Source organism: Nerophis lumbriciformis, linkage group LG10 (genome assembly GCF_033978685.3).
Source record: "Nerophis lumbriciformis linkage group LG10, RoL_Nlum_v2.1, whole genome shotgun sequence".
Classification (NCBI taxonomy): Eukaryota; Metazoa; Chordata; class Actinopteri; order Syngnathiformes; family Syngnathidae; genus Nerophis; species Nerophis lumbriciformis.
In genome coordinates, this window is record NC_084557.2 from 23632072 (window position 1) to 23654160 (window position 22089).

A 22089-nucleotide genomic window follows, 5' to 3' on the forward strand; every position below is an offset into this window, starting at 1 on the left:
CATACATACAGTATGTATGTATGTACAGTAGCGGCTGGCTACGGGGTGTTAGCCAATGACTTTGGCTGGGGGGGACTTCCGGGGAGAGATAGGGAAGTGACGTTGTTGATAGGAAGTAAACGTTCGATTATAGCCGGGAAAAGAGGAGAGATGCACATTGGAGTTGTTGTGTGGTTGAAACGCATATTGCACAATAAAGACAAGACATACAAATAAATTGTATGAGCCTACATTCCTGGATTATTACAATACATACATACCATGAATTGATTAACGTGGACCCCGACTAAAACAAGTTGAAAAACTTATTTCGGTGCTACCAGTTAGTGGTCAATTGTACGGAATATGTACTGTACTGTGCAATCTACTAATACAAGTTTCAATCGATCATATGCACACACACACACACATATGTATGCGTATATATATATATATACACACACACATATATATATATATATATATATATATATATATATATATATATATATATATATATATATATATATATATATATATATGTGTGTGTGTGTGTGTATATATATATATATATGTATGCGTATATATATGTATATATATATATGTGCATATTTATGTATGTATATATATATATATACACCTACACACACACACATATATATATATACACCTACACACACACATATATATATATATATATATATATATATATATATATATATATATATATATATATATATATATATATATATATATATATATGTGTGTGTGTGGATTAAGAGCCAGTGTTGTAAATAAAAATGTAGTGTATTGTTATGAAACAACACACAATAGTTAAATAAAAGTGTTACGTAAATAGTTATGAATGGATTTCCCCTCGTTTCTCAACGAACTTACATGTACAATGGCGATGACGAAACAACGCGTTGACAAGCAACGTAGTACATATGTAATAAATGACATTTTAGAAAGTGTGTATTTGTACGTCTTTCATTCATTATTTCGTGTTTAAAAATAAAAATCTCGGTGATTATCCGTGTATTTTAGTCGGCATAAGTAAGGAAACGCACAGGACTGACTTCCGCGTCCTGACTGGGACGTGACATCTAGCACGCACAGAGGCAACACAGGCCACGCCCCCAGCGCCATGACTTTAAATAGCAGCCTTCACCTCCCACAGCACCACCACTGCGGAAAAACTGCAGCATCCGCTCAACGAGAAGCATTCCAGCCCTTCAACTCACACCAAAACGGTAAGAGACACAAACATAAATACACTTAAGTTGTATTTATTATAAATAACTTTATTATGAATTGATCCGCGTTTGATGTCGGGTTCACGCGCTAGATGTAAATGACATCAATGACTTGTTGCCGCCTGTATAGATCACGACGTTTAAAACGGTCGTCATTTTGACGTTTAAATGAACATATATGACATCTTAAATTGGTTTTAACTCAACATGACACGTCTATTGGCGTGTTTTCTTCGCTAAAGAGGGTATGTTAGTGTTGGACGCATTGTTACACAAGTGTAATATGGAGACTCACTGAGCTCCATCTTGACTGACCCGTAGGACCAAACACTGCAACATAATAAAAATGTCATATAGTATATAACTTGTACATTTTTAGACCTGCATCCACTAGAAGACATGTGCCATCATATCTGATGTTAGAAACTAAACAAATGATTCAATTAAAGTTCCAATCAATCATAATGTTTATTATTGTGATGCATCATTCATTGGGATGATGCAAGGCAGTTAGTTCCACACCTCTACAAGGAAAGCACAATAGTCAACACATTGTAAATTAATACGGCTTTGGGCAAAGAAAATGTATATTAAAATAACCCTGACAGTTTTAGAAGATCATGTTTAATCCTTTTGGCATGATTGTTAGTAAAGAGTAGCTTGAGCAGTTATACTCAGTGTTACATTACAAAGTGGAAATAATGTGTGTGTGTGTGTGTGTGTGTGTGTGTGTGTGTGTGTGTGTGTGTGTGTGTGTGTGTGTGTGTGTGTGTGTGTGTGTGTGTGTGTGTGTTCTTGTATTTCTACTAGGGCTGCAACTAACGATTAATTTGATAATCGATTAATCTGTCGATTATTACTTCGATTAATCGATTAATAATCGGATAAAAGAGACAAACTACATTTCTATCCTTTCCAGTATTTTATTGGAAAAAAACCAGCATACGGGCACCATACTTATTTTGATTATTGTTTCTCAGCTGTACATGTTGCAGTTTATAAATAAAGGTTTATAAAAATAAAATTAAAAAAAAAAAAAAAAATTGCCTCTGCGCATGCGCATAGAATAGATCCAACGAATCGATGACTAAATTAATCGCCAACTACTTTTATAATCGATTTAATCGATTAGTTGTTGCAGCCCTAATTTCTACCCTTCTTGAGACATCAACAAGGAAAAGTACCTTCCATATGGCATCAACAAGGAAAAGTACCTTCCATATGAGGACCGGTGTACAAATCATGGTCCCAATACAGAAAACCATTGCATCTAATAGAGAGCCAAATACTAGAGTCCGTGAACATTGCTCCAAAGTCAGGATTTTTTGTTGATTTAATGTGCATATAAAAGTAAACACTGACAGGTGCAAAGGCAGCAATATATGATAAAACAAGACGGCAGCTAAAGAAGGACTTCCATATTCATCCCCGAAAAAACCCGGCAGGTGAACAGCTGATTTTACGACTTCCGGTGCTGACGTAAGACAACCCGCGTCCCATATGTGACCACAGGATGAACGAACACACTACGTTACTAAGACCATAGTGGCAAAAAAATTGAGATCTCATTTGCATCCCTGGTGGTGAAATCTATCAAAATGAGGTTGGTCCCAAAAAGGAGGGACTTTTCAAATTGTCTGTGTGTCGTTTTTAAAAGTGACCCCCCTCTGGTCAACATACGAAATAACAAGTGTGTGTAAAAATGTGAAGTGCTCCCCCTCTGGCCAACGTATGTATTAACAAGTGTGTGTAAGAAATTGAAATGCGCCCCTATTGGCCAAAATTCATTAAAACAAAATAAAAAATATGTATATAGAGACATACTGTAATAACTTTAAGTAAATGATGAAGATTAAAAACCAATTACAAACAAAAAATTAACTAAAAGCGTACCTTTTTTATATTTGCATAGTTTGTATTTATTATTAATGTTGTAAATACAAATCTTCATATGTCTAGAAAGGGTGGTCCTAAAGAGGTAGGCATTTTTCGGAGGTCTCAAGAAGGTAACAAATACAAGAACGTGTGTGTGTGGTCCCTCTCTGGCCGCCTGGGGACAATGATAGGAAAATTCCCAAAACCCCCACTGTTAACACATTCCTAACAGCAGTCCAACAGCTTGTTGCTTTACGCCTGATACAAGTGCTTTTTTATGGCTTTACACACACCTTTAAGTCCTGTAGTTAAGAGATGCATCCCAAAAAAAGTTGCACATAATAATAAAATGACCTATCGGCTGTGGCAGAAGTGCACAAAAGGCCTTTTGTTTGAACCCTTGAGAGGTACTCTGGTTACACACATTTCCACCAGTGTGCAGCTATCAGTTCTAATCTCAAGAGGAGAACCACACGATACATGACATCAGTAGTGTACCCTCCATAAATAGTGCGTTGTCATGGCAGCCAGGGGGATGGTCGCGCTGCACGTACACGTGAGCCACTGCTCCCCGCCCCCACTGAGTTACGAATCGAGGCACTAAGGAGGATGCCGTGAAGTAATGAGCGTTTGTCTAGGCAGGGGTTGCTATGGAGAGTTAGTGAGATGCTGGGAATCTCAATAAGGAGCCTTAGAAAACAAACAAAATGATGCCACCATGGATACTGTGGAACAGGAAGAGATATGTTCAACTGAATTCAGCTAACTGAAAATAAAACGGATATATCCTTGTTTATATACAGTTATTCAGTTTGCACTATGTTCATTATTCTGTGTACAAACGTATATGTGCCATTGACGGCGTGGCGGTGAGGGACGGTGAGGGACGGCGTGGCGCAGTGGGAGAGTGGCCGTGCGCAACCCAAGGGTCCCTGGTTCAATCCCCACCTAGTACCAACCTCGTCATGTCCGTTGTGTCCTGAGCAAGACACTTCACCCTTGCTCCTGATGGGTGCTGGTTAGCGCCTTGCATGGCAGCTCCCTCCATCAGTGTGTGAATGTGTGTGTGAATGGGTAAATGTGGAAGTAGTGTCAAAGCGCTTTGAGTACCTTGAAGGTAGAAAAGCGCTATACAAGTACAACCCATTTATCATTTATTTATTTATTGGTATGCACACAGACATATTAGCCTTTCAGCATGATGCATAACATGTTCTGTGATATTAACGAACATATTGTTTAATAAGTGCTTCTTTTACAGTGTAATTGTCTATTGATTGTAACCGTCCCCACAATGAAGTAACCACCAGTCTTTTAAACACTTTTACTTACTTTTCACCACCTCTTCATTATCGGTTGTGTCAGTGTTAGCGACCACGTTCCTCATCCATTTCCTTTACTCGTTATTATTCCCTGCAGATGGCCACCAAAGAAAAACTGATCAGCCATGTGCTGAAGGATAAGTCCGTGGGCAGCAGGAACAAGGTGACGGTGGTCGGTGTCGGCATGGTGGGCATGGCCACCGCCATGAGCGTACTGCTCAAGGTAAGGCTGAAACAACAGAAATGTGTCGAGTTAGGATGTGATTTTACTTTAGCGAAAATAAAACATGTGTAATGCAGGAGTTAAACAGCATGTAATGTGATAGAGTGCAGTTCTAACCAAACTACGACCACAATATGGCATTAGATACATAATGCAAGTGTCTATTCAAAGGTGCTGAGGAATATAGGTATGAACCTGTGTTTCAAATTTCACCTAAAAGTGTTCATTTTTGGTTAATGAAGAATGCTTATGCTTTATTGGGGAAGAAAATAAAGCATATGTTGTGCTTCTGTCTACAAAATGTAGCAATTTTACTTAAATCAATCATAGTGGTCTGGTTTCGAGCCAACCATGTGCCGTATGACTACGCTGTATTTATTTATTGGCCTTTGACTGTGTGCTGTATTCGTGCCAGTCATTGTGAAAACAAGGCCCCAACTCTGTCGCATAGCTTTCAAGCCATGGCAATAAATGATGTGGCTTTCATCGCTTCATTCACAATGGGAATCACTAGCCTAGAAGACTTGCTTAAACTTGTACGTACTGTATTCACCGACTAGGATTTGTGTGACGAGCTGGCACTGGTGGACGTTATGGAGGACAAGCTGAAGGGTGAAGTCATGGACTTGCAGCATGGCTCCTTCTTCCTTAAAACACACAAGATTGTGGGAGACAAAGGTAAGAAGGACATGCACAGTAAAACATTTGGACTCCATCTAAATCGACAACCTACCATGAATTGATTAACGTGAACCCTTACTTAAACAAGTTGAAAAACTTATTCGGGTGTTACCATTTAGTGGTCAATCGTACGGAATATGTACTGTACTGTGCAATCTACTAATAAAAGTCTCAAAACCTGCTTATATCGAACAACTCATGAAGTTCCGCTTTACCGCATTGTTTTGTTTTTTTAAACGTTCCCGTTTAAGTCGACATAGACATACATGGTTGACTGCTTTTGTCAACATGTAGGGGTAATTTTTATGAGAATTTGGTCAGTTTATATCGACATGTATTGTAAAATTTGTAAAAGGGATACATAATAATTACCGAGTCGATATTAGGAATTGTGACGTCACGTCGATAAATAACATAAAAAGATAGGTCCGAAAACTGATTAGGAAAAAAAACTCCAATGAGGTGACATTACTCATACTGTGCTGTAAAGGTGGGTTAGGGTAAACAAATCAAGCGCTCCTACATCGTAGGTGGATGTAAACTTACCCAGAGCTCATGGCTCCTGAGCTCAATTGCTTGCTATGTAAACAAACATGGTGTCGATTGTTCTGTGCTCTTTTAAGTTGACACACATGGTCAACAGATTTTGTCAACATAAAGGGGTCGTTTCTATTAAAAAAAAAAAGTTAGTAAATGTCAACATGTGTTGTATAATTGTTAATAGGAATGCACAATACATTTGACTGATAATTACAAATTCCATATTAGAAATTATGATGTCACACCGATGAATCCTATTACAACATAGTTCCGATGACGACTATAAATATACTCCAATGAGGCGATATTGCCTGTACTGCGCTGTATGTATATTGTGAACAAACTTGGCGTTGATCGTTCTTTACTCTTTTAAGTCAATGCCAACACATACGTATGGTCAACAGCTTTTGTCAACATAAAAGGGTAATTTCAATAACAAATAATTCAGTTTATGTTAGCATGTATTGTAGAATTGTTAATAGGGATGCATGATGATTATGGCGTCGATATTAGGAGCAGTGTTGGGTTGGTTACTGAAAACCAGTAACTAGTTACAGTTACTAGTTACTTTATTTCAAAAGTAACTCAGTTACTAACTCAGTTACTTACACCAAAAAGTAATGCGTTACTGTGAAAAGTAACTATTTAGTTACTTCTTCTACTTTTTGTTTTTAAAGCTCCCATTAATGCCCTTTTAGCCTTCATTTCAGTACTGTTATTGCACTGGAGAATAATACAATCTGATGATCAACTTGACATGCATTTGCATCACTGAACTCTGCTAAGCAATGTGCTCTACATACAACACACAAAGACAAAGATATGTTTCAAAGGGCCAATTTATTTCAGGCCGGAACAAATTGACAAAACTATTTTAAATAGCTGCAACATAACATACATAAGTAACAAACAGCATAATGACACTAACACTAACCACGTTAAACCCAGATTCCGAACTAACAAAGGTCTTAACTCATTCTCTTTCTATGCCACTTCAATATGGAATGCACTCCCAACAGGTGTAAAATAAAGGGCATCTCTATCCTCCTTCAAAACCGCACTAAAAGAACACCTCCAGGCAACTACAACCCTAAACTAACACCCTCCCTTCCACACAATACCTCTTCGGATTGTAAATGATCAAATGTAGACATTTTTTCTTATACTTTCTGATCTCTCTCTCTGCGTCCACTACTTGCTATACATATCCTACCAAGTCAGTCCTACACTGTTTCAATGTCCATTTCTCTGATGATGCAATTGTTGATGCTAATTGTTGATGACAGAAGTGTTGATACCAACCAAACCTAACCCCCCACGTCCTCCATATCCCACACCCCGGATTGTAAATAATTCAATGTATATACCCTGATGATTATCTTGTGTGATGACTGTATTATGATGTTAATATATATTTGATAGTATATATCTGTATCATGAATCAGTGGACCCCGACTTAAACAAGTTGAAAAACTTATTGAGGTGTTACCATTTAGTGGTCAATTGTACGTAATATGTACTGTACTGTGCAATCTACTAATAAAAGTTTCAATCAATCAATCAATCAACAACATGTAAACCTGGCTTCACCTAAGGAAGGCACACGTGACATACACAGAGCCTAACCAGGCAGATTTGAATTGTTGTTTTGGGCAGTAGACGGGATCTTTGATCCAAGACACAACTTACATTTAACTAAAATGTTATTTTCTTTGTGCTCGACAAAAGAAAAGAAGTGAGAATATCTCATACTTGCCAACCCTCCCGAATTTCAGTGCCTCTCCCTGGGACAACCATTCTCCCAAATTTCTCCCGATTTCCATCCGGACTTAAGGCACGCCCCTCCAGGTCCGTGCGGACCTGAGTGAGGACAGCCTGTCGTCACGTCCGCTTGGCCAACCAAAAAAGTAACCACAGAACACTATACGACTATACGGTATAGTGTTCTGTGGTTACTTTTTTGTTGGCCAACGGTTTGTATTGCGCACCCCCCTCCCCTCCCTTCCCCTCCCCACACCCAGACACACACACACACACACAGAGAGCGCAGAGGAAGAATCAGAAGCATGTAATTGCTTCGCTGCAATAAAACACGATCAGATCCTCAGTTTCTAGCCGATACTACATAAAAATAACGTAAAATAACGCAGTAACGCATCATGTAGTAACGGTAACTGAGTTACTGAATATAAAAAATAACGCGTTAGATTACTAGTTACCGCCGAAACTAACGGCGTTACAGTAGCGCGTTTCTTTGTAACGCGTTAGTCCCAACACTGATTAGGAGTCACTTTGATAAATCCACTATCATTAAAAAAATAGGTTCGATAACCGATAAAAAAATCTCCAATGAGGCAAGATTACCCGTACTATGCTGTAGCTGTGTTAGGGTAGACAAATCAAGTAGTCCCACCTTGTATTGGGTCCTAAACTTCCTCCTAGCTCACAGTGTAAACAAACATGGCGTCTGCGATTCTTTCTCCCTTCAGAGGAAGACATCCTGTGTGTTGCCTGCCTGCACCAAATGCCCTGCAAACACTCAACGAGGAGGGAAAAAAAGGAAAAAAACACACATCCTGCATACCCATATAGATGGGAATGAGGACGTACGATTTACTACTGATTTATGTAATGTTAGCTCTACTATAGTAGCAAAGTCATATTTTATTAGGACCAATCTACCTCTGTTTAAATGTTTCTTACCTCCATGTGTGTACAAACTACAGTAAGCATTATACTGAAAGAATGATTCTAGTTTGGGTGTTGGTTACGTCGACAACCGCATATGTCAACATGAGTCAGACGGCAAACGGGCAGCGACTTAAGCAGGTTCCACTGTTACCTATCTATCCATCTATATCTTGTCTCTAATCAAGCATTTTTTTAATTTTGCAGACTACAGCGTGACAGCCAACTCCCGGGTGGTGGTGGTGACTGCTGGCGCTCGTCAGCAGGAAGGAGAGAGTCGTCTTAATCTGGTGCAGCGCAATGTCAACATCTTCAAATTTATCATCCCAAACATTGTCAAGTACAGCCCCAACTGCATCTTGATGATTGTCTCTAACCCAGGTAAGAAAGGGCGTTGCATAATAGCATCATAAGGACAAAAATATTAGTTACAGCCAATGCATTAACTTCTGCTTGGATACATTTAGTGTGGAAGAACTTCATATCTAACAGAACAGAAAAAGTGTGTTTTGTGTATATTTTTGTCCATGACAACTTGGCCAAGTGTCTAAATACCAAGTCATGTCGTTCAATTTTCCTCAGTGGACATCTTGACCTATGTGGCCTGGAAGCTGAGCGGCTTTCCACGCCACCGAATTATTGGCTCAGGCACCAACCTTGACACAGCCCGTTTCCGCCACCTAATGGGAGAGAGGCTCCACCTTCACCCTTCCAGCTGCCACGGTTGGATCATTGGAGAGCACGGAGACTCCAGTGGTATGCAGTGCTTACTATAAATAAATATAAAATATCAGCCGGTGAAACTTAAATTTAGCATCACAACATTAGCCTGTGATCGAACCAAAGTGAATCTGAGGTTGTTTGTGTTCCGTTCCAATCAGTGGCCGTGTGGAGCGGCGTGAATGTGGCTGGCGTTAGTCTTCAAGGCATCAACCCTAGCATTGGGGTTGATGGAGATGGTGACGACTGGAAGAGCGTGCATAAGCAAGTCGTTGATGGGTAAGTGCAATTAAGTCTATAAAGCAACTTACAGCGTGGGTTTGGCAAAGCAGGTTTATTTATAGAGCACAATTTGTACACAAAGCAATTCAAAGTGCTTTACAGAAAATTAATCTTAAAAATAATCATATTTCAAACTAAAATCAAAAATAAAATCATCATAAAAACAATTATATTTAATATTTAAATTAAACAATTCTAGATAAAATACATTCATTCAGTTGCCATGTGGACAATTAAGTAAGAGTGTTTTTAGCCTGGATTTGGACATTGCCAAGGTTGAGGCCTGTCTCACATCTTCTGGAAGTACAGTATATTTGAATTTTTAGGAGCATTGCATTTAAACACAGCCTCACCAGGTTTCATCCTGACTGTGGGCAAAATGAGGAGACCACTCCCTGAGGTTCTCAGAACACGAGATGGTTCGAATGGTTTTAACATGGTAGATGATGTACTTTGACACAAGACCATAAAAAAGACTTGTACTCAAGAAAAGCTGTTTCAAAGTCAATTCAATGAGTACCAGGAAGCCAGTGCAATGACCTAAGCACAAGAGTAATATGGTAATATTTCCTGGTTCGAGTCAGGACTAGAGCAGCAGCATTCTGGATGTACTGCAGTTGCTTTACAGCTCGTTTTGAGAGCCCAGCGAGAAAGTCTTTACAGTTGCCTAACCTGCTGGAGACAAAGGCATGGATTAGTCTTTCTATGTTTGATTAGGACATTTTTCCTTTGATTTTGGCAATGTTTTTAGGTGGTAAAAAGCTGATGTTATTGACCTAATGTGGCTGTTATAGTTCAAATCTGAGTCCATTATCACCCCTAGTTTCTAACCTGATTACTTGGTTTCAGAGAGAGGGTTTCAAGCTGACTAATAGTTTCTCTTTGCTTTCATGCGCCAAAAAGTTTAGTTGTCGAAATTAGTTTTTCATCCACACACAGATCTGTTCGATGCAGCGACAAAGTAAACCAGCAGGCCGACCGACGTATCATTTAGGCGAAGAACCGGATATTCCCACGCAGTTTTCTAACTTATGTGTAATATGCTGGTATGGTCAACTGTGTCAAAGGCTGCGCTCAGGTCCAGCAGAACCACGACTGGGACTTGTCCTGCAATCGATATCATTTGTCGCAAGCCTTGTGTTAATCAGTGACTGCAATAAAATTTAAACAAAGTCCACTCACATTGTTTACATACAAGTACAGTAAAACAAACACACTTTCAAATACCATCCCAGCTGAGGAATTTGACCATGGCAGTACGCCAATATACTGCAGCTCTTTTTTAATCATGGCTGTACTACAGCCTGCCACAAACTCACTATGAATTTATCTGGCTTAAGTATGTATGCATGGTCTAAAATCTATATTGCGATAAATATTGCAGCATTGTGATGATCAACATATATTCTGCATATTCATGAAGACAGATGCTAATTGGGCTGCGCTCACTTAAAAGACACAATCTTAGTTGATCAGCTTTGCATGTGCTATTAAGTTTGTATGTGTTTAAATACACGCAAACCTTTCGTTTAGGCCCAAAGTCACTAAGATTCCTCCCTGCTACATCTTTATGACCAGGTGCATATGAAATGTGTTAAAGGGGAATTGCACTTTTTTATTTTGCCTTTTATTCACAATCCTTTTGTGAGAGAAAAACACATGTTTTTCTTTTTTTATGCATTGTTACTAGTAAAAAAATTGCCTATAAAAGCCCTTAAAAACATCCAAACACCTCCATTAAGGTTTTATATACATGTTTTGAGTATATATTGTATGTAATGTAGTAATGGGCACATTTATAATATTTAATATTTACGTATTTTGATTATTTTAAGGATATGCGGCAAAATAATGAATAAAACGCATCACGTTTGCTTTTTTTTCTCAACAACACTGATTTATACTCACTACAATGAAGGCCAACATACATAATAATGTCTGATGTCATTAAGATATTGACTGATAGAATCTTGTTATAGTCCCCTTTAGATGAAATATTACTCATAATCCTTGCGAAGAAGGGGGGGGGGGGTGGAACCAACCGCCTTTTCGTATCTTTCTCGCCATTTCCGGGTCTAAATTGACTGTCAAAGTGTACCAACTTGTCTGAATACGTCCTCATCCTTCTCCTATCCAAGTGAGAGGCATGAATTATGGTCTAGAATAAAACTTCACAAGCAAGGAAGCGAGGAAGCAGCTTCCCACGAGATTATGTCAACATAGGCACACAAGCTTGTGATCACTTGGTAAATATTCAAGTCACGAAATGTAAATGGAGTCTTGTCGGATTTTGGATGTTTTTTTATGGGTTTCATAGACGGAATAGAGGGCCCCTCACATTGACTCTGTTGTAGACAGACTTTTAATGTTTATTTATGAGTTATAATGCATAAAACAAATATAAATATTTTTATATATATATATATATATATATATATATATATATATATATATATATATATATACATACATGTGTATCTATATATATGTATATTTGTGTATATGTATATACTGTATATGTATATATATATATATATATATATATATATATATATATATATATATATATATATATATATATATATATATGTATGTATATGTGTGTGTGTATATATATATATATATGTGTGTGTGTGTGTGTATATATATATATATATATATATATATATATATATATACATATATATACAGTCGCGATCAAAAGTTTACATGCACTTGTAAAGAACATAATGTCATGACTGTCTTGAGTTTATAATAATTTCTAGAAGTCAAATTTTTTTGTGATAGAGTGATTGGAGCATATACTTGTTGGTCACAAAAAACATTCATTAAGTTTGCTTCTTTTATGAATTTATTATGGGTCTACTGAAAATGTGACCAAATCTGCTGGGTCAAAAGTATACATACAGCAATGTTAATATTTGGTTACATGTTCCTTGGCAAGTTCCACTGCAATTAGGCGCTTTTGGTAGCCATCCACATTTTTGGTTATACCGACAACTGCTTATGTCGACGTGAGTCAGCGAGTCAAACAGATGTCGTCTTAAATGGCTTCCGCCGTATAAGTAACATTTATTCATGTGTGAAGTATAACAACTGTTTATGTGCCACAGGGCTTATGAGGTGATCAAGCTGAAGGGTTACACTTCATGGGCCATTGGGATGTCTGTGGCTGATCTGGTGGCAAGCATCACCAAGAACATGCACAAGGTGCACCCCGTGTCAACACTTGTCCAGGTAAGGACAACCACACACGTTGGACACTTAGTGAGATATATTTGTACAATTTATTGCAGGTTAATGATGTACCTTGTAGTAAATTACTAATGTTTTTTGCACCGTATAAGTGAAATTGTATTATTTCCAGCAGCACACTTCCTGTTGTTGGCACTTATTTAATGAATCAATACAAGAACTGTATCAAAAATATGTAAGACGATAAGATGTTAAGTATACGTTTGTAAAATAATTATTAAATAATGATATATTTGTGTGTGTGTGTGTATATATATATACATACATTTATATATATATACACATATGTATGTGTGTATATATATATGTAATTATATATATATGTGTGTGTGTATAAATATGTGTGTGCGTAGTGTGAAGTGAATTATATATATATATATACATATGTCTTAATAAGGTTATCCAAAAAATAGTGCTCGATACCGTAGTAGAGCGCAATATATGTATGTGTGGGGAAAAAAAATCACAAGACTATTTCATCTCTACAGGCCTGTTTCATGAGGGGGGTACCCTCAATCTCCTGACGATTGAGGGTACCCCCCTCATGAAACAGGCCTGTAGAGATGAAATAGTCTTGTGATTTTTTTCCCCCACACATACATATATATATATATATATATATATATATATATATATATATATATATATATATATATATATATATATATATATAGCGCCTTTCTGTAGTGACTCAAAGTGCTTTTACACAGTGAAACCCAATATCTAAGTTACATTTAAACCAGTGTGGGTGGCACTGGGAGCAGGTGGGTAAAGTGTCTTGCTCATGGACACAACGGCAGTGACTAGGATGGCGGAAGTGGGGATCGAACCGGGAACCCTCAAGTTGCAGGCACGGCCACTCTACCAACCGAGCTATACCGCCCCAATATTAATAATAATAATAATATAGTGTATACACATATATATATATATATATATATATATATATATATATATATATACACACACACACACATATATCTATTAATGTTTTATTTATATATATATATATATATATATAAATAAAACATTAATAGATATATGTGTGTATATATATATATATATATATATATATATATATATATATATATATATATGTATATGTATGTATGTATATAATGTTATATATGTATGTGTGTATTAGGGTTGTACAGTATCCCGGTACTAATCAATTGATATCGATACTATACCATCTTTGAAAACTACCGGTACCATTCTTTCATTTGAATGCCACTGTGCGGCGGTGACTACAGAGCCGAGGTCAATGATGTTGAGTGTGTCAAAACACGCACACACAAAGTGCATACAAGCAATCACATTGTGATGGGGAAGAATGGCAAAAAATTACAATTCTACTGGTTAATAAAGAGGGTGCCTGAAGCGCAATATGGAGGTATTTGGGCTTTGAAACTAACAATAAAGGTGACGCTTTAAGCAGGGAGGCGCCGCGCTGCAAGTGCTGTTTTACACCTTTCCTGCTTGTCAGCTCCCAGACCGTGGTCGAGGAGCGCAGGGGAGATTTTTCCTCCAGGGCCGATGTTTTGTCGGGGGTAACACACTTCACTTTACTCGGCAATGGGTTCGTAAAGCTCCGCTCATTGCTCAAAATGACGAGGCAGTCTATTAGCTACAACTTGGTCACTTTATTTATATAATTTCCTCAGAGCACGACCGGACATCCACCATGCTATTAACACTCCTGCACATGCTACCTCTCCTTACTTGCCCACTCACTTACTCACGTCACTCACCCCACATACTGACATTCTTAAAGGAGCACACACACACATACGCTTGGACAATTTGCTCAGGCATTTGTTCACAAAGTGGTGACCCTCGCACTATCCTTTTTTGTGAATGACTGAACATTTCATGGAAGCTGCTTTTATGCCCAATCATGGCACCCACCTGTTCCCAATGAGCCTGTTCACCTGTGGGATGTTCCAAATAAGTGTTTGATGAGCATTCCTCAACTTTCTCAGTCTTTTTTGCCACTTGTGCCAGCTTTTTTTAAACATCTTGCAGGCATCAAATTCCAGATGAGCTAATATTTGCAAAAAATAACGTTTTCCAGTTCGAACGTTAAGTATCTTGTCTTTGTAGTCTATTCAATTGAATATAGGTTGAAAAGGATTTGCAAATCATTGTTATCTGTTTTTACTTAACGATCTACACAACGTGCCAACTTCACTGGTTTTGTACTTTATATTAATATATAATGAAAGTCATCCATAAACTGTACGTAGCGCACCTTTTACATCTGCATTTACTCTTCCTTTTTTTAACCAGTTGTTTAAACAAACACGCTTATTTACCCTTCCAGATGACAGCGCTAATCTCTTTATTGTACAAACGACCTACTTATGTTGGTAGTTTGTACGACGGTAGTTGGCGATATGAACTACATCTTGCAGCACTAGATTTTCATAGATGTTAGGTGTCCTCCATGCAGAGCTTGTATATTTAGAAAAAAAACATTGTTTAATTTGTCTGTGCTAAACGCAGGTGAACTCAGCCAGCATAGTTTGTTGTCTTCTGTTGGCTGTCCATGTAGCATTTTTGCTTTAAGGTGGTATTTTAAGCTAGAGCACCAATAGTAAGAAAGTTTGTCGCTGCAATATTAACTAATTATCTCAGTTTTATCCAAAGTTTTGTCTGAGTTTGTTTTAAAGGGTGCAGAGCACATCGCTCTTGGTGGTCAAAAATCAAACACTGTAATTAATCTTCATTAATTTATGACATTATAACATGTTTTATTAATCACATGCGTTAATGTTCACAACACTAGTAAATATGTATGTGTATATATATATGTGTATAAATGTATATGTGTTTCTATGTATGTGTATATATAGATGTGTGTATACATATATCTATGATTGTGTGTTTATATACTGTAAAGTGGAACACTTACACAACATATTCTAACTCCAAGTGAATCAAACTTCTGTGAAATCAAACTGCCCACTTAGGAAGCGATACTGATTGACAATCAATTTCACATGCTGTTGTGCAAATGGAGTAGACTTCATGTAGTGTTTTTTCCTCTTTGATTTTGAGTGTGACTCCAAATCAAGACGTCCATGGTTTAAAAAAAAAAGATTTCCATTGATCATTTTTGTGTGATTGTGTTGTCAGCACATTCAACTAACTATGTAAAGAACAAAGTATTTAATAAGAATATTTCATTTACGGTATTCAGTTCTATGATGTGTTATTTTAATGTTCCTTTTTTTTTTTTTTAGAGCAGTTAATATATTATTGATGTGGGAGTTAAATGAGGGAGTGTTGTCCAGGATGACGCTGAGGCTTTTGAGTTAGTGACTTAACAGTCATCGGTTTCAATATTGGCAATGTACAGTTAAGTGTCATTAGCGTAGCCGAGGAAGTGGATACCAAAGTGAGAAAAAAATTTCGCCAAGGGGAGCGATATAGATCATTTAAGAGTAGGAGACCTTGTACTAAACCCTGAGGAACACCATGAATGAGTGGTGAGGATGAAGATTTGAAATGATGACCTTTGGATAAACAGAGTGATTAGAGATGTAGAAAGTGAACCAGTGTGATACAGTGCCGGAGACCCCAATGGAGGCTCAACGGTCCAGAAGAACAGTGTGGGATATGGTGTCAAATACAGCACTGAGGTCTTGGGAGTACAAGGATGGAGAGAACACCAGAGTCTGCTGCCAGAAGGAGGTATTTGGCGATCTGAATGAGGACGGTTTCGGCGAAAGCCAGACTAAAAGGGCTCAAACTGATAGTTTGCGTCCAGATGATCATGAAGTTGGTGAGCTCTATTATTTTGGAGATGAATGGAAGGTTCGATATGGGCCGATAGTTCTTAAGATCATTGGGATTTAGCATTGGTAAGATTGAGCTATCTACATCCCTACTCTCACCAATGGTCATGAAGTGTGGGTCATGAAAGAATAAGATCGCGGATACAAGCGGCCGAAATTAGTTTCCTCAGAAGGGTGGCTGGCATCTCCCTTAGAGATAGGGTGAGAACTTCAGTCACCCGAGAGAGACTCGGAGTAGAGCCGCTGCTCCTTCGCTTGGAAAGGAGCCAGCTTAGGTGGTTCGGGCATCTCGTGCGGATGCCTCACGAGCGTCTCCCTAGGGAGGTCCTAGTTGCACGTCCCACTGGGAGGAGACCCCGGGGCAGGCCAAGGACCAGATTGGGGGGGATTACATCGCCTCTCTGGCTTGGGAACACTTCGGGATCCCCCAGGAGGAAGTTGCTAATGTTGCTCTGAAAGGGAAGTCTGGGGGTCTCTGCTGGAGCTGTTGTCCCCGTGACCCCATTCCGGATAAGCGGTTGAAGATGGATGGATGGTACGATTGAGGCAGTTTTGAGAGATGATGGAACAGTTCCAGTGGCCAGTGAGGAGAGAACAACGTGTGCAATAAGAGGGGGAAGTGATGGTACACATTCTTTGCTAATGAGGTTGAAAGGGAATCCAGTTGGCAAGAAGAGGACCTAGTAGAGGTGATCAGAAAAGTGTTGACAGAGTGGTAGGTGAGAAGGAACTGACATGTGTCATGTCAGTGCCAATATTAATCTAAGGGGTGTTGGACTGAGGTATGAATGAAGTTGTCAGTTTCTTCTGGATAGAGCGGACCTTTTCATGCATGTCCAAATATTGTTGACATGGTTGGGGAGATGTGAAGTGTAAAGTTGCCTAATGGGGGTTGAGCAGTTTTTGACTGTTGAAAAAAAAAAGACCTTGCATTGTTTCCATCACGGTGGATATCAGGGTTGGATTGTGATTTGACCGGATTGAGAACAAGTTTGTTGGTTGATATATGATCAGAGTACATTTGAATATGCACAATCAGACCTGTTTTCTTATTAAGAAGACGCTCCAAGCGATGGCCTGCGGTTTTGAGCTGGCGGAGTTAAAAATTAAACCAAGGTGCGGCTCTAGAGAAGGTGACAGTGTGAATCTTTTAGTGGAGCCAAGGAGTTGAGTGTAGAGTGTAAAGTGCATTTATAGTGATCGATCAGTTCAGTAACTGATGGCTGGTGTGCAGACAAGACTGCATGGTTCAGTCAGATTGATGTCCTTAATGTTGTACGTGCACAGATTTGGGAGACAGGATGTTTGATGGCAAAAGCTATACAGTTGTGGTCTTAAAGATGAATATCATAACAGGAAAAGTTAAAAGATGCAATGCCCGTACAGCAGAACATGTCTAAGATATGACCCTTGATGTAGGTTGGGAACATGCAATCAAAACTATCCAGGGTGGAAATAGAAACCTTGGAAAGCATATCTTTGGGACTATCAATGTGGATGTTGAAATCTGTAGTTGAAATAACATCAGGAGTAATGGCACACATATGCACTAAAATGGATGAAAGTTTAGAAATAAAAGTGGGAGAAACTTCAGGAGGACGATAAACTGTCAAAATAAGGGTTGGGGTTGGTTCTTTTTACTGCACTGCAAGGACAACTATTAATGCAACAATCACTTGAGCGGGGTAGTTTTTCAGAGTCTTGCAATAGATGAGCAGCCCGCCTCGTTTCCTAGAAGTGCGTGCATGATGATGCAAACAAATCCACACGGCGGGGCTTGATTTAAATTCTCAAAGTCATTTTGCTTTTGCCATGTTCCTGCAAGGGATACATTGTCCACATTACAGTCTGATATGTATTCAGAAAGGAACGTGGCTTTGTGGAGACTGATCTCACAGTGAAGAGTGCAAGTTGGAGGGTGGTTTGGCCAGTGATCGACACTTCTCACAGGCTTACTGGGCTTTAAAAGTAACATTTATTCAATTGGTTCTGTATCGGTTTAAATGGGAAATTCTTAATCCCAGCCAGGTCTGTCCAAGTGATGGGGACAAAGCTCTTGACTTCCTTAGGGGACAAGTGGTTGTTTGTATAATTCTCTAGTCCCGGAATATAAGACACGTCTTTTATTAGACGGTTTTCAAATGAAAAATACAGTTTTATGTTTTTCTAGTCGTAATGTTTCAAAAGGTCAGACGACAACTGATAGAACTTGATTATAAGGAGCACTCAGACAAATGGACTAGTTTGTCGTACAATAACCGAGACAACGTAGGAAAAACACAAGTATTATGTCGAAAACCGAATCGCACAAAAAGTGTTGTGTACGAAAAGCGAGGTACTTCTCTACTCTACTGTGTGACATGTTTGTATTGTAAGATTGTGCCTAATGACTACCATATTTTCCGCACTATAAGGCGCACCGGATTATAAGGCAATGAATGGCCTATTTTAAAACTTTGTTCATATATAAGGCGCACCGCATTATAAGGCGCATAGAATAGACGCTACAGTGGAGGCTGGGGTTACGTTATGCATCCATTAGATGGAGCTGCGCTAAAGTGAATGTCAACAAAACAGTCAGACAGGTCAGTCAAACTTTATTAATAGATTACAAACCAGCGTCTGACAACTCTGTTCACTCCCAAAATGAATAAACTGTTTTATTATTTTCCCCGAGGTAAAGTCAGTGACGTGGTATTTTGTTTATCTTTTAACAACAGCAAGATATAACATGTAGTGCAACATTTATATCAAATACACTGCAAAAACTGAAATCTAAGTAAGATTAAATATCTCAAATAATGGTGATATTTGCTTATTTTCTGTCTGATAAGATAATTCTTCTCACTAAGCAGATTTTATGTTAGAGTGTTTTACTTGTTTTAAGGGTTTTGGTCCTAAATGATCTCAGTAAGATATTACAGCTTATTGCTGAGATTTGAAGACCTATATTGAGTGCTTGAAACTAGAATATCAACTGATGCAAAGCTGTGTCATCAACACTCAAAAGTATAAAACTACTTTTTTAAAGTAATAATTCTTACTTCAAGCATGAAAAAAAAGCATGTCATTATGTCAAGATAATGGCACTAGCATTTACTTAATTTAAAAATATTTTTCAACATATTGAGCAAAAAGATCTCTTTTTGTTTTTCTACCAAGAAAAGTGCACTTGTTATTAGTGAGAATATACGTATTTTAAGGTATTTTTGGGTTCATTGAGGTTAGCTAATTTTACTTGTTTTGGAAAGTCTTGACAAGCCGAATTTTCTTGTTCTATTGGCAGATCATTTTGCTTAGTTCAAATAAAATACCCCTCATTTTTGTATTTTTTTCTTCTTGTTTTTGAACACTGACTTTTTGCAGTGTATAAGGCGCACCGGATTATAAGGCGCACTGTCAGCTTTTGAGAAAATGTGAGGTTTTTAGGTGCGCCTTATAGTGTGGAAAATACGGTACATAAATAAAGAAAAAGAGCGTCTTGCAACATACCTGCCAAAAGACCCACCTTCTCATGGTTGTTCTCCCTTGTCCGCCAGGGCATGTACGGCGTGAAGGAAGAGGTCTTCCTGAGCGTGCCTTCCGTCCTCGGCAACACCGGCCTTACAGACGTCATCAACATGAACCTGAAGCCTGAGGAGAAGAAGCAGTTGGAAAAGAGCGCCGAGACACTGTGGGCCGTTCAGAAGGAGCTTGTTCTGTAAAGCACCGATGGAGCGCCTTGTTGCTACACTCCCACCTGAAGCTGCATCCCACCAGAAGACACTGCAATGCATTATTCATCCTGCCGTCTATTCCCCCGTTCACACTTGTAGTGTCATTAGTTCAACACGTGCAAAGTTACTGTCAGTTTTGTGACTGCATAGACAAAAATATTTAGCCTTGAAAGTCAACCTGCTATGGAGATATTGAGCGTCTATGTTCTGTGTGCACTGGTATGCTTCTTCCATACACTCCTTGTGTGCGTTGTGTGTACCATGTCTACTGTGTGAGTACTGTATCCTTTTGGTCATCTTATTGTTTTTTTGGTTTTTTTTAAGAGATGGAGACATTCCATTCTATGTGGGAGGGATTTCCTGTCCGGCTGAGGTTGTTATAACCTCCCTGTAGTTACTATGGCCTTTTCAAATACATATGACCATAAGTGCACCGACAGAGGAAAGCAAGAGATTATGAGATTACACATGAGATCATTCAAATTATATTTTTAAAAACATTATTTTAGATGTGCTGTTTATAACCTCCTAAAGACAATTGTATTTTTTTTCTCTCCATGCAGCGCTAAAATATAATAAAAAAATGTAACGGTAATACTTTATTACAGAAGATACATATTTATTATTACTCAGTATTATTTATCAGTAAGTTGACTGTCTGAAACACTGTACTTGGACATGTTTTATGTACTGTAGCACTCAATAAAGCCAGGATACCTAAAGCAGATGTCTTTGTTTGTTGTCTAACCAACAAAATACATTTTATATTTCAACAACAGTGTTTATCAATCTTTAACCAACCATTAACCTAAATTTGTCGTTTTTTGTATCTGACAATACATATATTGAATTACACAAAATATGTATTGACCCGCCTCAGGCAAATGTATTTCATTTGTGTACAACAGGGGTGTCAAACTAATTTTAGATCGGGGGCCAGATGGAGAAAAATCTACTCCCAAGTGGGCCGGACAGGTAAAATCACAGCATGATAATTTAATAATAAAGACAACTTCATATTGTATTGTTTAAAAATAGAACAAGCACATTCTGAAAATGTAAAAATCATAATGTTTTTTTTTACACTTACATGTTGCTGTTAATAGTATTCTATCTTTAATTGTCGTAATTTATACTTTCTGAATATGTGATATTGTTCATCAGTCAACTCATTGGTGTTAATTTTCAATCTATCCAGATAAAAAAAAATATTAAAATCAAATTACAGTATGTTATTTATGACTGGTGCACTATCATCATGTGTTTTTTTTGTTTTGTTTTTTTTACATATGTAGCATAATCTACAAAGATACAAAGAATTGCTATTGTGACATCTAGTGGACACATTTAGAACAGCGGTTTCTTTCATTCAAAAATTTCGGCTCATTTTTATACTTGGCAAACTCATTACTCGGTACGTTTGACACCCCTGGTGTACAAGGTTCTTAAACCAAAAATGACAAATTTGAGTACCAGGACTAAGAGTGAATTGTTTTGAGCAAATTATAACATGGCACCTATGCTAAGGGTATGTTAACATGTAAGCACATTACAGTGATTATAGTGGGGATAATGAGTAAGAGAAACATGTAAACAATACAAAACATTTTTGAAAAATTTAAATGAATATATTTAATTGTAAAAGTATAACTTTAGGAAGCGAGAACAGGCAACAAATGCTACTTTACATTGTGGTTTAAACACATCTTTTAAAAAGGCGTCCAATTATGCAAAACCAACTTTTCTTGCTGG

The 22089-nt window shown here is 37.9% G+C and overlaps 1 protein-coding gene across 1 annotated transcript; it reads left to right on the forward strand.

The window, feature by feature from the left end:
• The first annotated feature begins 1087 nt into the window (after positions 1–1087).
• ldha (lactate dehydrogenase A4) lies at positions 1088–21059 on the forward strand. Its single transcript, XM_061969991.1, has 8 exons — positions 1088–1232; positions 4530–4655; positions 5216–5333; positions 8772–8945; positions 9147–9320; positions 9446–9563; positions 12680–12803; positions 20161–21059. Exons 2-8 carry the CDS (start codon positions 4530–4532, stop codon positions 20323–20325), a joined length of 999 nt encoding a protein of 332 aa, XP_061825975.1. The 5' UTR covers positions 1088–1232; the 3' UTR covers positions 20326–21059.
• The last annotated feature ends 1030 nt before the right edge of the window (positions 21060–22089 follow it).